Source organism: Zingiber officinale, chromosome 6B (assembly GCF_018446385.1).
Source record: "Zingiber officinale cultivar Zhangliang chromosome 6B, Zo_v1.1, whole genome shotgun sequence".
Taxonomy (NCBI): domain Eukaryota; kingdom Viridiplantae; phylum Streptophyta; class Magnoliopsida; order Zingiberales; family Zingiberaceae; genus Zingiber; species Zingiber officinale.
In genome coordinates this window covers 42,018,506-42,033,321 of record NC_055996.1, presented here as the reverse complement: position 1 = coordinate 42,033,321, position 14,816 = coordinate 42,018,506, and the positions used below count along the sequence as shown (strand labels likewise).

Genomic DNA, 14,816 nt, shown 5'->3' with positions numbered 1-14,816 from the left:
AAACTTGGTCGACGAGTCTCTACATCCACTATAATATTGACTAGCATGCCCTCACAACCCTTACTTAGCATTCGTCGAGCTATACAGATTGAAATCATGTGAGGGAAGGTCGGTCTTGGGACTGCATAAAAAATGAAGAATTTTGCATTTGATAGCTTCAACCTAACCGTCCGTTATTTGCAATTGATGACTGCCTCATGCTGAGTCAGCCAATCCATTCCGATGATCACACCAAATTCTGCCATTTTCCAGCACGATGAGTTATGCATCCACTGTTTGGTTTTGCATCATCATCTGGTAGTTCCTTACCACTCTGTTACTATGTAATTCCTCTCTGGAAGGTAAAGAAACACTATATCCCTTAAACATTCGTTCAGGTGTAATGCCCAATTTTACAATGTAAGCCACAAATATAAAAGAATGGATAGCTTCAGAATCTATTAATGCATGAGCTGGTATGTTGGCAACAAAAATCATACTTGTGATGATAGCCGCATCCATATCCACCTGCTCTTGTGTCATTGCAAATACCCTTTTTTTGGTTGGCTCCTTGAGCTGTGGACAATCTCTAACAAAATGCCCTGTCTTCTTACACAGATAGCAAACATCTGTACCCGTCAGACACTGCTCGGCATGAATCTTCTCGCACTTGAGGCATCGAACTTTGTTCTCAATCTTGGAGACAGTACCTTCAGCTGGTTGTGATTTCTAATATCGTTGACGTGGTTGTGTCTGTTTCAACGACTGCTTGCCCTGAAACTGACTAAGAACATACTGCTTCTTGCCCGGCTCTTGTTGATCCCTTCCCTGGTAACTCAATCTTTTGTTCTGTGGTTCCTTGATTATTTCATTCCTGTCCCTTTTAGACATCAATGTCTGGTCTACTGCCTCTCTGAATGTAGTGACCCGACTTAATCTAACATCATGACGAATGACAGCTCTCAATCCCTTCGTAAAGTGCTCCAGCTCCTCGATTGGTTGGCTGGCAATCATGGGTACAAAGTAGCGTCCCCTCTCAAACTTCCTGACGTACTCAGCCACCGTCATATCTCCTTGGCGAAGCTCCAAGAACTCCCTCGCCAGTCGGGTTCTGTTATCGACTGTAAAATATTTCTCATAGAATACTTCCTTGAAATCAGCCCAAGTCAATGTAACCAAATCCAATGTCAATCGTGCACCCTCCCACCATACTCGTGCATCGTCCTGTAGCATGAATATCGTGCACCTGATCTTGTCCACATCTGCAAGCTGCATGAAGTCATATATCATTTTCAAGGATCGAACCCATCCTTCTGCAACGATCGGATCTGTGGTGCCTTTAAACTCTGTCGGTCCGAGCTCTCGAAACTGTTTGTAGACCAGGTGCACATTGGGTGTAGGACGTTTAGGTGCACTCTCCTTTTCCCTAGCCTGCAATAATTGTTGAATCTGCTCCCCATGAATACGGTTCTGCTCCTATAGAAGTGCAGTAAGTCCCACTAGGAACTGATTGTTTTGGCCACCAAACTCACTGTTGTTCCTTCGACCAACCATAACCTGTATGTTTCCAATATATTTTCATTGTTGTCATAAATACATATCAATATATCAATTATAACATGGCTAAGTTATCACAATAATGAAGAACTATAAAAACATAGATCTTATAAACTTGTTGGTTGAAGTAGTCGAGTTCCTGATGGAATGTCTTGCGCATGATGTCCCGTAGGAGTGTGCTCTGATACCAACTAAAACATCCCTAGATTATTCCTCAAGTTTGTTTTTTCAAAAGGACTGCCCTCTCAACAATTGCTAGGTAGATAAACATAGTATTATCCCATCACAAAAGAAAATAACCATTAACCAATGAAAATGACAACATCTCAAACAACAATTTATTGAATAAGGTCAATAATTCCTCAAACATCTCTCTTACAAGTAATAATAAGAAAAACCCCTCGCAATGAAACCACTATGCCCCGCACTCCTAAATGTCCAGACAGTACATGCGTCCATTCTGCCTCCTCATCTACTCCGTCCGTAGACCTTCTGTCATATCCTGAGAGTCATCATCACCTGTAACGTAGACATCATGAGTCTACGGACCCAGCAAACACAATCCAATATGAATAAAAGGGGCATCCATAAAGTAGCAGAAATAACAACTAGAAATCAACATAAAAACATAACTCAAATACAGTATAGCGAAGAAAAGTTTACGATGCTCAAGTGATCCTACATAGCTAATAAAATGAATATGTCACATATCCGGTAACCACTAATAGAGCCAGCCAACAGTTTCATGACCCTAGAGGTACCTCCTAGAGAACATGCAATCATATAGCCGAAACTAATAATAATTTACAGTATCAGTCGTGTTTGGAAGGGCCCTCCCCATAGCTCATCTCAAGGCACCCAACCTGTATTGTCACCACATATGTTTATTATACCCATCCAATTAGATACATAAGAAACTTAATCTATCCACATTATAACTATGTCATTAGTTCATTCCGATCAGTCAGTAGACATACCATTTCACATTCAAATTAAACATAACTCAAGAATAAGAATTGAACAGATACCTAACTCATATGTAACGAAGTAACAAAATAAAATAATAACAACTAAAAGCTTGCAATACGTAACTAAGTACTAAAGGAGAAATATTCAGCACCTATAGTAGTTATCAAAACTAGAAGAATCCACTTCGAATTCCCATCTCCAAGTGTAAACCATAGAATTCATGCCTCTTTCTATAGGTGTAACTACCAAAACATGTCCACCCAAAAAGAATCCCAAAACCATTGATTCGATTTCCAAGCAAAACAACCAAAACCGACCAAATCCCAAGTCACTAACACCCCAAGTTCAACAAAGCTAACCAATTAAACAAAAATAATCTGATTGAGAACTTGATCAATCTCAAAGTCACCAATTCAAACACCAATCCAATCTTACAGAGACGCAAAATAAACTTGAATTGAATCCAAACCAAATCCACATCTATTCGGAAAACAAAACCACAAAATAACCGTTCTCAAAAGAAACTCAAGAACACCACAATCACTGATTGTCGGAAGGAAACTCAGGACACCAAACAAATTACAAATCCACCGCTTAACCCAAAAATAGAACATCCTCGATTAAATCCATACAGAAGCAGAACGATATCGAGTTAAATCTATACAACTCCACAATAAATCAAAAATCTAATTATCTGCCCTAAAATCCAAGAATGGTAGGAAGAACAAGAGCATCTTCAATCAAAAGCCTCAAATCCTTGCGGAAATTCGATCGAGCCACCATTTGTCAAGAACATCTCGGAGATTGAAACTCCAATGCAAGAACCTCCCGGAAATCACAAAATCAATTCGAAGACATCATAGGAGCCTCAAATCGAATCTAGAACTTCAGCGGAAGCTCAAATCACAACTTATTCCACCAATTAGCATCTCAGTCAAGTATTTAAACAAGTAAGTGCCACACAGAAAACTCGAAACATCAACAACACATGAGAAAACGAATCCAAACTCATCAACAGCCAATCGAACACCACAAGAACCACGAGAAGAACACTTCAAAGAAAATCGAGCTCCATCCAAAAACAGAATGCACTGGAAAAATCCAGAAACAATGCGAACCAAGCAAGAACCATAACGAAACCTCAAGCCAAATCGAATCTCTACAGGATAGAAGAAACCAATCGCAAACCACCCCACCGATCTGATCACATAGATGAACATATCACACCTTCTAAGTTCTTACCCCCTTACCTCACAGATCTCACACAATCATAAGGATATGAACTTGCCTTTCTCTCCCTTGTATCGCCGTCGGCAGTCCTCGCCCAGTGTTATTGCACTGTCGATGAAGTAGCTAAAGGTCCCGACGTCCGATCGTAATGTGCGTCATTGTGGGTAGAGCTTTGCCGGAGCTCAGGCCACGGGGAAGAGTTCCATCGCAATCAGCGGAGGAGATTAGTGGGTAGGTGGTGGCGATTTAGAGTTGTGAGGAGAAGGAACCACCGAACCTAGGTAAGGGTGCTTTATACCTAGCTTAATTAGCTTCAACTTTGGATAATTAGAGTTAATCAACTCTTAGTTTAATTGGGTATCATATACTTACCTCAAGCTTAATTATTCTATCCTCTTAAAATGTGGCTTTCTAATTCATTTTTAAATCCTGAAAAAAAAACCTATAATTCATAGAAAATTTAGTAAATAAATTTCTTTCTCGATGCTCGTGAGACCTTAGTTTATTATTGTTGTTTTTAATTAAATTCCTCAAATAATCACTTGGGAGACCTTACACATTCGGCCACTGGGAAATCTGCATTCGGCACTTGTAGACATCAGTTTATGTTGACAATATAAGATTATCAACTCAGATCATTACAATAAATAAGTTGAATTTATATTTATATATTTAAATTCTGTTAAAGTCCCAAAAATCTCCCGCGATAAATTGTTCGCTAACATGTGCTGCTGGACGTGTACTAAAACGCCAAGATATTGAACTTCTCCAAGGTGAAGCTGGCGAGAGTGGGCAGGGCTAGCTGCAGCCGTCGGTGGACATGTTCGACTTGGGGGTGCTACTGTCGGGATGGAAGGGAGGCGGGGGGCATTATGTGGACAGAGATGAGGGCGGTGTTGGGGGTGGAGGAGAAGGGGTGCACCTGAGGACGTGGATGGACCTGAAGTTGAAGGGGTTGTATATCCCGCGCGCGGATGGCGCGGTGACGGTAGCGGCCATGGTGATGGCGTGCACGCGAGAGAGGTCAAGGCTCAGTGAGATTGCGTTTGGGTTGACGGTGCTGGCGCAATCGTGCAACGATGCTATCGACAGGGCGTGGGCGCCGAGCTCGGAGGAGACGATGCCCGTTAAGGATGTTGTGGCCCGTTGATTTCTTGATTTCGAGGCAGCACACTTGGTCAACGTGTAAATTAGTTAGACCAGGAGTTTTGACTAATTAGTCAGGTTCGTATTTTTCGTGGTTAATATTATAAAATAAATAGTATTGAGAACAAAAAAGGCTTTTCCTGGTCAATGCGTATGGATACATAGGTAGCATGGTTTTTAGAAAAATTATCAAGAAAGATTGAATTTTCAAGGTTGAGGATCTGTTCTTTATTATAATCTGGGGTAAAAAAAAATTAAAGGATCTGTTTGTAACACCCATATGGTACTTAGCAAGATTTTAGATATTTTTATCATGAATAAAAAAAAATAGACCTTATATGTAAAATTGCAAAAACAATAAAAATAAGAGAACCAAAAAGAGATGACCAAGGTTTTGAACCTTGGATCTCTTACTAGATATATGTATATGTTAACCAATAGACCAAGGGAAGATATTGTTAGAAAGAATTGACAATAAGATATTCTCTTACCAAGAGAAGTGACAATATAGTTAAGAGTAAGAAAAGAATTTCTTTCATTTAGAAGGAGAAGTTAGAGTTGCCTTCTTCCTCTCAAAAGAAAAGAGGATTCTTGCCTCCTCTTTTCATTAAAGGAGAAGTAAAGGAAAAGAGAAGGAAAAACCCATTTTTCCTTCTTCTTCTCATTTAGAATAAAAGGAGAAATGAAGGAAAATCTTCATTTTTCTCCCTTCCTCCTCCTCCTCACCGTGACCAAGAGCTTCTTCCCCCTCACCATTGCCGAGCCCAAGCAAGAAGCTCCCCTCTAGGAAGGCTCCACAAGCAAGGTCTCTTCCCTAAGAAAAATCAAGCGAGGATGTAAGTATCCCCTCACTGCAGTACAAGTAGTTATCGATTTGTGTTGTATGAAAACGCTTTTGAAATCTTATGAATTTCCTTGAAAGTTTTGGACAAGATAGATTGGTGGTCACTTAGGATTTACAAGTTTACAAGTTATGCTTTATGTTGTAGAAAACAAATATATATATTTACCTCATCTTGAAGTTTCGGCCAAGACAAAAAGGGAAGATCTAGAGCAAAGTTTCTTTTGGTATCATGCTTGGCCATGCTCTTATATGATGTAGGATCTTTTATGTGTTGTTAGTTTAAGTTTTTAAGACCTTATATGTTATTAAAAGAATTAGAAACCCTAACCTAATGTTTCGGCCAAGATGAATCATAGGGTTTAGGGCAAGATTTTGAAAAGAAAATATAATTGTTTATGCTCCTACATGATATATGAATTTTTATATGTTGATAGCTTAGATTGTTATGCTTCATGTGGTAACAAAAAAAAAATGATGGAAACCCTAGTGTAAAGTTTCGGCCAAGACATGATACCAAGCTTAGGGTCAAAATTTGAAACCCAATCATGCTTATTTATGCTTGTTCATGAGGTATGATATCTTGTATATGGTGAGGTTAAGTCATTATGTTACATGTTGCATTAGAAAAATTTAAAACCCCATTTATAGGGTTCGGCCGAAGTGAAAGACAAAGCTTAGAGGAAAGTTTTGAAATCTAATTATGTTTATTTATGCTTACTCATGAGGTATGATATCTTGTATGAAGATAGGTTAAGTCATTATGTTACATGTGGCATTAGAAAAACTTAAAACCCTAAATGTAGGTTTCGGCCAAGAGGGAATGTCAAACCTAGGGTAAAGTTTTGAAACCTAATCATGCTTAGTTATGTTTCTACATGATATATGATCTTTGGTATATTGTTAGATAAGTTTTCATTCTACATGTTACACAAATGAAACTTAGAACTTCACCTTAGGGTTCGACCAAGCAAGTGTAGAGACTTAGAGCCATGTCTTGCAAACTAACCATGCTTATTTATGCCCATTTATTATATATGGTTATTTGTCTATAGGTGGCTTTAGTTTCATGCTTCTTATAGTGGAAAAAAAAGGGAAATCCAATTAGTAAGGTTTCGGCCAAGGTGGATAAATGGGTCTAGAGTGAATCTAACCAAGCATGCTTATGTTTTCTCATGATGTATGGTCTTTGATATGTGATTAGTTTAAGTTCCATGCTTCATGATATGATATGTTATGCCTTATGTCATGAGATAAGCTATGTTCCATGATATGATATGCTATGCTCATGATATGATATGCTATGCTCATGATATGATATACTATGTTCATGATAGGATATGTTATGCCTTATGTTATGAGATAAGCTATGTTCCATGATATGATATGCTATGCTCATGATATGATATGCTATGCTTCATGATATGATATGTCATGCTTGATGTTATGAAGATCACATGTTATGTTTTATGTTATGATACGAACATGTTATGTTTCATGATATATGTATGAAAGGCTTATGTAAGAAGAAAAGTCTAAGAGTTGCTTCCCTTAAGTTGGGATCAAGAGCACTCTTCATGGTATGACAAAGAGATGCTTCCCTTGAGATGGGATCAAGAGCTCTCTTCATGATATGACAAGAAATTATGACATATATGATAAGATATGATATGCATGATGACATGATATGTATGACATGATATTTTATTTTATATGGCTTGTACCAAGGGTGGGCTCCATAAGCGCCCCGAGGTCGATGGTCTATGAAACGGGCCTCGTAAAAAGGGATGAGCTCCTTAGTACGCCCCTAGGTCGACGGACTATGAACGGACCTAGATCCCTAGTAGGTTCGGGGCTAGCTACCCTGTCCTAGGGATTGCGTGCATTTATGTATGTATGTGGTACAAGCCGAGCCCTCATGATGATATTATGTTCAAGTATGTATATGATATGTTTAAAAAAAAAAAGAAAAAGGACATGATGCATATGTGCATTCCATGATACATGTTTAGAAAAAATATATACATCTTGCATCTACATGCACATATTTTATGAATTATTGTTTATGCACTATTATGAACAGGTATGAGTTATGATACATGCTTACATAATATGATATGTTTCATGATATGTGCTTACATGATATGATATGTTCATGATATGCACTCACATGCCATGTTATGCTATGTTATGCTCCTTATATGAGATGATATGTTTACATTATGTTCCCTCATGCCATGTTATGATATGTTATGTTTCTTATGTGTTCTATGTTATGATTCTCCATGCTATGTTATGATATGCTTTGTTTCACATACTATGTTGTGTTATGTGTTCTATGTTTTATGAGTAGGAAAGGAGCTCATTAAGCCTTTGGGCTTATAGTTTTATGTTCCTTGTACTGCAGATAAAGACAAGAAATGGATGAATTAAGGGGAGCAACAGGAATGACAATGATGATGTGTGTGGAAGTGGCATGATGAATAGATCAAATTAAGTTTAAATTTATATTTGGTTAAATTGTGCATGTGAACTAAGTTTGGACCCTATGCTTATGATGATAGTTTGAGCCAGTATGTTATGCTCTTATGAGATTTTGCTCATGTTAGAATAATTATGATATGGTAAAATGTTAATAAGTTATGATTCACATGCCATGTTTAAGACAATCAAATGCATATGATAAAATTTTTTAAGTATGTCTTCCGCTGCCATGAGTTCATATGCATTAGTATGTTAGGTGAATGTAAGTAACCCCGTCCCTCTAAGGGCAGTCAGAGTGTCCCTGGAAGGGCGGGCGTTACAAGTCGGTATCAGAGCCAGGTTTACCTTCCACTACACACACATCAAGCCTACATCCTGCCGCTCCAAGTAAGAATTTCTATGCTTAGTATATTTCTTTTTATGATGCTTATGCTTAGTTTATATTTTTTTTTATGATGCTTTAGTAGTATGCATGCTTACTTTATCCTTTTAAGTCACTGTTTTAGTTTAGGTTGAATGATGGTAGGTTAGGGATGATAACACAACAAACTTACAAATAGTTAGAAATGATGATAACCTTTCGTTAGTCTGGTTAGAAATGATAATAACTTACGCTAGCTCTATTGTCATTAATGAAGATAAGGATGGCTAGAAGACGTAATACCAGAGCAAATGAGACAGCACCTCCACCTGATCTGATGCATGTAGTTACCGAGCTCCAACGTCAGGTTACGGAACAGCAGCAGATGATCACTGCTCTGCTGAATCAACAGGGGAATCCTGCTACCCCACCAGGACACCAGAACGTAGTACCAGTAATACCTACAGCCGTACCAATACCACCGGCACCTGCACCACCGGTAGGCCCAGCTCCAGTGGTTCGTTAGGAGGCATATCTGATTCAATGGCAGAGACTGAAGCCGGAAGCTTTCTCCGGTAACTGTGAACCATGGGACGCGCATGCCTGGTTCAAGACTGTGGAGAGCATAGTGGAGTTACTGGATTGGCCTGAGCACGAGAAAGTCAAATGCGCATCGTTCTACCTTACGGGCGATGCCAGAATGTGGTGGGACCGAGTCAAAGCAAAACGACAGATAAATCAGATGAGATGGACAAACTTTGAGACGGAATTTTTCGAAGAATTCTTCCATATGAGGGTGACAAACAAGCATTATGACGAGTTTACCGAGTTCCGACAAGGCGATCTGTCAGTTAATGAAGCTGTCAAGAAATTCAACCGTTTAGCGCGCTTATGTCCAGAATTGGTTAGCACTGAAAGAGAAAGGGTCAGACTTATGCTGAAAATGCTCAGACCTGAGATAGCTCTGAATATGGCTGGCGGAGTTAATAGACCGCAGACCGCCGAAGAACTAATCAGCAGTGCTCTGATCACGGAACACTATCAGAAGGCAGTGAGCGATGGCAAGAGTCAAACTCAGCCGGGAGGACAAAAATCTCAGAATACCTGAACCAACTGGAAAGGAAATCACAGTGGCAAGCGGAAGCAAGGGACTGACTCCAAGGGTGGACCAGCAAGTAAGCAACTCATGTTTCCTCAGTGTACCACCTGCGGGAAGAAGCACCCGGGAATATGCCGGATAGGCACAAATAGATGCTACAACTGTGGAATGGAAGGGCATATGGCTCGGAACTGTCCTACTCAGATTCAGACACCCCCTCCACAGCATGTCCAAAACAGAGGTGTTCCCCCACAGCTACACCTGATGCAAGCTGCATTAGAAGGCTCTCAGATAAGTCAAGGGAGATTGGAAGCTCCGCCAGTGACGACGAATGCCATAATTTTCTCCCTCACCAAGGAAGAAGTGGCGAATGCTTCTACTGCTGTCACAGGTCAGATATTTATTTTCAGTCAGCATGCTACTGTATTATTTGACACTGGGGCAACACACTCGTTTATCTCTACACCTTTCACAAAAAAGATAGACATGTCATCCCAAGTCTTAGATTGTAAGTTTTTAACAACTTTACCTTCAGGAGAGGTGATGTCATCCACTCATATGTTGCGAGCCACACCCATCAGGATCGCAGACAGAGAACTCTACTGTGACATGATAGTGCTTGATATGCAAGATTATGATATTATATTGGGCATGGACTTCCTGAGCAAGTACGGTGCGACAATAGAATGTCGTAATAGAAAAGTAATTTTCCGGCCTGAAGCAGAACCGACTTTCAAATTTATCGGAGAGACCAAGAAAGAAGTTAAGAAGTTTTTATCAGCTTTAAAGGCACAAAAGATGTTAGACAATGGATGCACTGGGTTTTTAGCTCATGTGGTTGATACAAATCAGGCAGGGGAACTGAAGCCGGAAGATGTCAAAGTCTTATGCAATTACCCAGAGGTATTTCCTGATGAACTACCAGGGTTAGCACCTGACCGAGAAATTGAGTTTGAGATTGAATTGATTTCTGGTACGAAGCCGATTTCTTAAGCACCTTACCGTATGGCGCCGGCTGAATTGAAGGAACTTCAAGAACAACTACGGGAGTTACTCAACAAGGGACTTATCCGCCCTAGTCACTCTCCATGGGGAGCTCCGGTACTGTTTGTGAAAAAGAAAGATGGGTCTATGGGAATGTGCATAGACTATCGAGCGCTAAATAAGGTTACAATCAAGAACAGATATCCTTTACCACGGATTGACGACCTGTTTGACCAGTTGAAGGGTGCCACCGTCTTCTCTAAGATAGATTTGCGATCTGGCTATCATCAAGTAAAGGTGAAACAAGATGATATACCAAAGACGATGTTCCGGACAAGATACGTGCATTATGAATTCGTAGTAATGCCCTTTGGAGTAATAAATGCTCCTGCTCTATTTATGGACCTGATGAACCGGGTGTTCTCAACATATCTCAATAAATTTGTGATAGTTTTTATCGATGATATTCTCATTTATTCGAGAACCCAGGAAGAGCATGTCAAACATCTGGAAATAGTATTACAAATTCTTCGGGAAAAGCAACTGTATGCAAAATTCTCCAAATGCGAATTTTGGCTCGACCAAGTATCATTTTTGGGTCATGTTATCTATAGGGATGGAGTAATGGTAGACCCAATCAAGATTTAAGCCGTCAGTAACTGGAATAGGCCAAGGAATGCCAGCGAAATCAGGAGTGTCCTCGGACTAGCAGGTTATTACCGGAAGTTTGTAGAAGGTTTCTCCAGAATCGCAGCACCGATGACAGCCCTCACTCGGAAAAATAAGAAGTACGAATGGACAGATGACTGCGAGAAGAGTTTCACAGAACTGAAAAGGAGACTGACCAGTGCTCCAATTCTTACTCTTCCGGAAGGCAACGAAGGATTTGATATGTACAGCGACGCTTCTAAATCAGGACTCGGAGTTGTACTCATGCAGAATGGCAAAGTCATTGCCTATGCCTCCAGGCAACTCAAGGAACACGAGAAAAATTATCCCACACACGATTTAGAGCTAGCAGTCGTGGTCTTTGCTCTTAAGATATGGAGACATTATCTATATGGAGCACAGTGTAAGATTTATACAGATCACCAGAGTCTGAAATAATTCTTCACACAGAAGGACCTGAACATGAGACAACGAGATGACTTGAGCTAGTTAAGGACTATGACTGCGAGATCTTTTATCATCCGGGAAAAGCGAACAAAGCGGCTGATGCACTCAGCAGGAAGTTGTAGGCCACCGTAGCACCAGGAACTATTTTAAGTTCGAGGACGAACTTTTATGAGGTATGGGGGACTGTAACACCCATAGGGTACTTAGCAAGATTTTAGATATTTTTATCATGAATAAAAAAAAATAGGCCTTATATGTAAAATTGCAAAAACAATAAAAATAAGAGAACCAAAAAGAGATGACCAAGGTTTTGAACCTTGGATCTCTTACTAGATACATGTATGTGTTAACCAATAGACCAAGAGAAGATATTGTTAGAAAGAGAAGTGACAATATAGTTAAGAGTAAGAAAAGAATTTCTTTCATTTAGAAGGAGAAGTTAGAGTTGCCTTCTTCCTCTCAGAAGAAAAGAGAATTCTTGCCTCCTCTTTTCATTAAAGGAGAAGTAAAGGAAAAGAGAAGGAAAAACTCATTTTTCCTTCTTCTTCTCATTTAGAATAAAAGGAGAAATGAAGGAAAATCTTCATTTTTCTCCCTTCCTCCTCCTCACCGTGACCAAGAGCTTCTTCCCCCTCACCATTGTCGAGCCCAAGCAAGAAGCTCCCCTCTAGGAAGGCTCCACAAGCAAGGTCTCTTCCCTAAGAAAAATCAAGCGAGGATGTGAGTATCCCCTCACTGCAGTACAAGAAGTATCGATTTGTGTTATATGAAAACACTTTTGAAATCTTATGAATTTCCTTGAAAGTTTTGGACAAGATAGATTGGTGGTCACTTAGGATTTACAAGTTTACAAGTTATGCTTTATGTTGTAGAAAAAAAAATATATTTACCTCATCTTGAAGTTTCGGCCAAGACAAAAAGGGAAGATCTAGAGCAAAGTTTCTTTTGGTATCATGCTTGCCCATGCTCTTATATGATGTAGGATCTTTCATGTGTTGTTAGTGTAGGACCGTGATCGTTCGATAGATGGGGGGGTGAATATTGATTCGAAAACTCGAGTGTAAAAGTACGCAGCGGAAAAGTAAATGAACACAATTGATTTTACTTTGTTCGGAGCCTGTGACGACTCCTACTCGAAGGCCCGTGGTCCTTGACCACTTTCGTTGGGCAATCACTAGCAATTCGAATGTGATTACAAAAAGAGTGCAAGAAATGCTAATGAAACAAAACACAAAGCTATACCGACAGAAAAGAAAGCTTAAAGAGCAAGGGCGCATTGTCGGAGCTTTGTTAGCGTCGCTGGAGCACAGAGCAGCAAAGCAATCTGGGAATTCTGAGATGATATAGAAGCTCCACCCCTGGGGCTTCTTTTATATGCTGCTCCGGGCGCCTGGATCCCTTCCGGGCGCCCTGGTGCGACGTGGCAAGTCCAGTCAGGATGCTCCACGTGGCGAGGCGACGCAGAGGATAAAAGTTGCCTCCGGGCGCCCGGACCACCTTTTTCCAGAGATTCCTTCTCCTGCAAAACAAGGTTAGTCCGAGGCAAAATATATCCTGCAACACAGATTGTTAGCACAATTTATAAAGTATGAATTAACAGAAAAAGTATGACTCAGATTCCGTCTTTTCGAGACCGGAATCTAGTCACGATCTCGACTTAGATATCCGAAATGGATCTAAGCCGGATCGACGCCTAATGTTCCCTTCCTAGGAACGCGTCCTCGCAGTCACTCCCCTCCAGTGACTTACCTTACTTACCTACCAGACGTCCGGTCAGCCCGTCGACCCGTCTGGACTTCGTGCCAGCTATCCGGTCAGCCCGTTGACCTAGCTGGACTTCGTGCCTAAGCGTCCGATCAGCCCGTCGACCCGCTTGGACTTCGTGCCAGCTATCCGGTCAGCCCGTCGACCTAGCTGGGCTTCGTGTCAGACATCCGGTCAGCCCGTCGACCTGTCTGGACTTATCCTGCACACTCGATCAGAGTGTTAGATCAACAATAAACCTAACTTAACCTATTTATCATTCATCAAAACCTCGGTTAAATCGTTAGTGCTAACCGCACCAACAATCTCCCCCTTTTTGATGGAATGACAACCTGGTTAAGTTAGTGAAAATATTTGCAAGAAAAATAGATAACATCATTATGTGGAGGTTTTTTAAGTTAGTTTGTATTTTCAATTGGTTTGGCTAACTTAACCCACCTAACCCTCCCCCCTTTGGCATTCATAAAAAATAAGCATGTTTCAAGTAATTAAAAATACAGACTTCAGACAAAGTAAGGATTCATGTCAAGTTAATCTGGGGGAGTTAAACTTAGTAATTTATCTTTTGTAAAGGAGCTAAGTTTTGAGAGAAGTTTAAAAGATCTACTATGTAAAATTGATTTTCTAAAACTGAGTTGGTAAAGGAATCAACTTTCAAGACTTAAGAACATAAAAGACTTGATTTTTTTAAAGCTAGTTTTCAAAAATAGGTGTATATAAAAAAATTCAGATTTAACGGCTAAGTTTTGTGAAAAATAGCTAATTTTTCAAGTATGACTTCTAAGATTAAGGTTTAAGAATAAGTTCTAAATTTCAAAAAAAAAATTTAAAACAGGTTTCAACTCTTTTCAAACATAAGCAAAATTTCAAAACTAAGTTTTAAAATATATTTCAAGATTGATTTAAGTTTAATTTTCAACACTAAGTTTGTAAAAAAAATTAAAAAATTTTTAAAAAGACTTAGTTTATAAACTTACGTTTAGTTTACAAAAATTAATTTTTGTAGAATTAAGTAGAATTAAGTAAAGTCAAATTCTCAGAACTAGATTTTTAAATTCAATTTTCAAAACTATGTTAAATCTAATTTTGAAATTCAATAACTTAGTTTTCAAAAATAGGTTTAAGAAATTTTTAATAAAAATGTTTTGAAAAATCGAAAAAATTTTAATTGATTCCTCTCCCTGGACCTGACATCAAATCAAATGTCTAACCAGTTAGTTACTAACTAACTTATCAAAAGATAGCAGCTTTCACTTGGTTAGTCAAGTTAAGGTCAATCTTAACTT

The 14,816-nt window shown here is 39.4% G+C and overlaps 1 protein-coding gene across 1 annotated transcript; it reads right to left on the bottom strand.

Annotated features, from left to right (window-relative positions):
- Positions 1 to 261: 261 nt before the first annotated feature.
- LOC121990934 lies at positions 262 to 1,254 on the bottom strand. The gene is made up of 2 exons (XM_042544980.1): positions 753 to 1,254; positions 262 to 695 (listed from the first exon to the last, which is right to left on the bottom strand). The coding sequence occupies exons 1-2, from the start codon at positions 1,252 to 1,254 to the stop codon at positions 262 to 264; spliced, it is 936 nt and encodes a 311-aa protein (XP_042400914.1).
- Positions 1,255 to 14,816: the final 13,562 nt, after the last annotated feature.

Bases quoted from the DNA above. Each gene is read 5' to 3' on its own strand.
- LOC121990934 (XM_042544980.1), bottom strand. From the start codon at position 1,254: ATGCAGCTTGCAGATGTGGACAAGATCAGGTGCACGATATTCATGCTA. The intron at 696-752 runs GCAAGCAGTCGT...AATCACAACCAG, and splicing joins TGTTCTTAGTCAGTTTCAGG to CTGAAGGTACTGTCTCCAAG.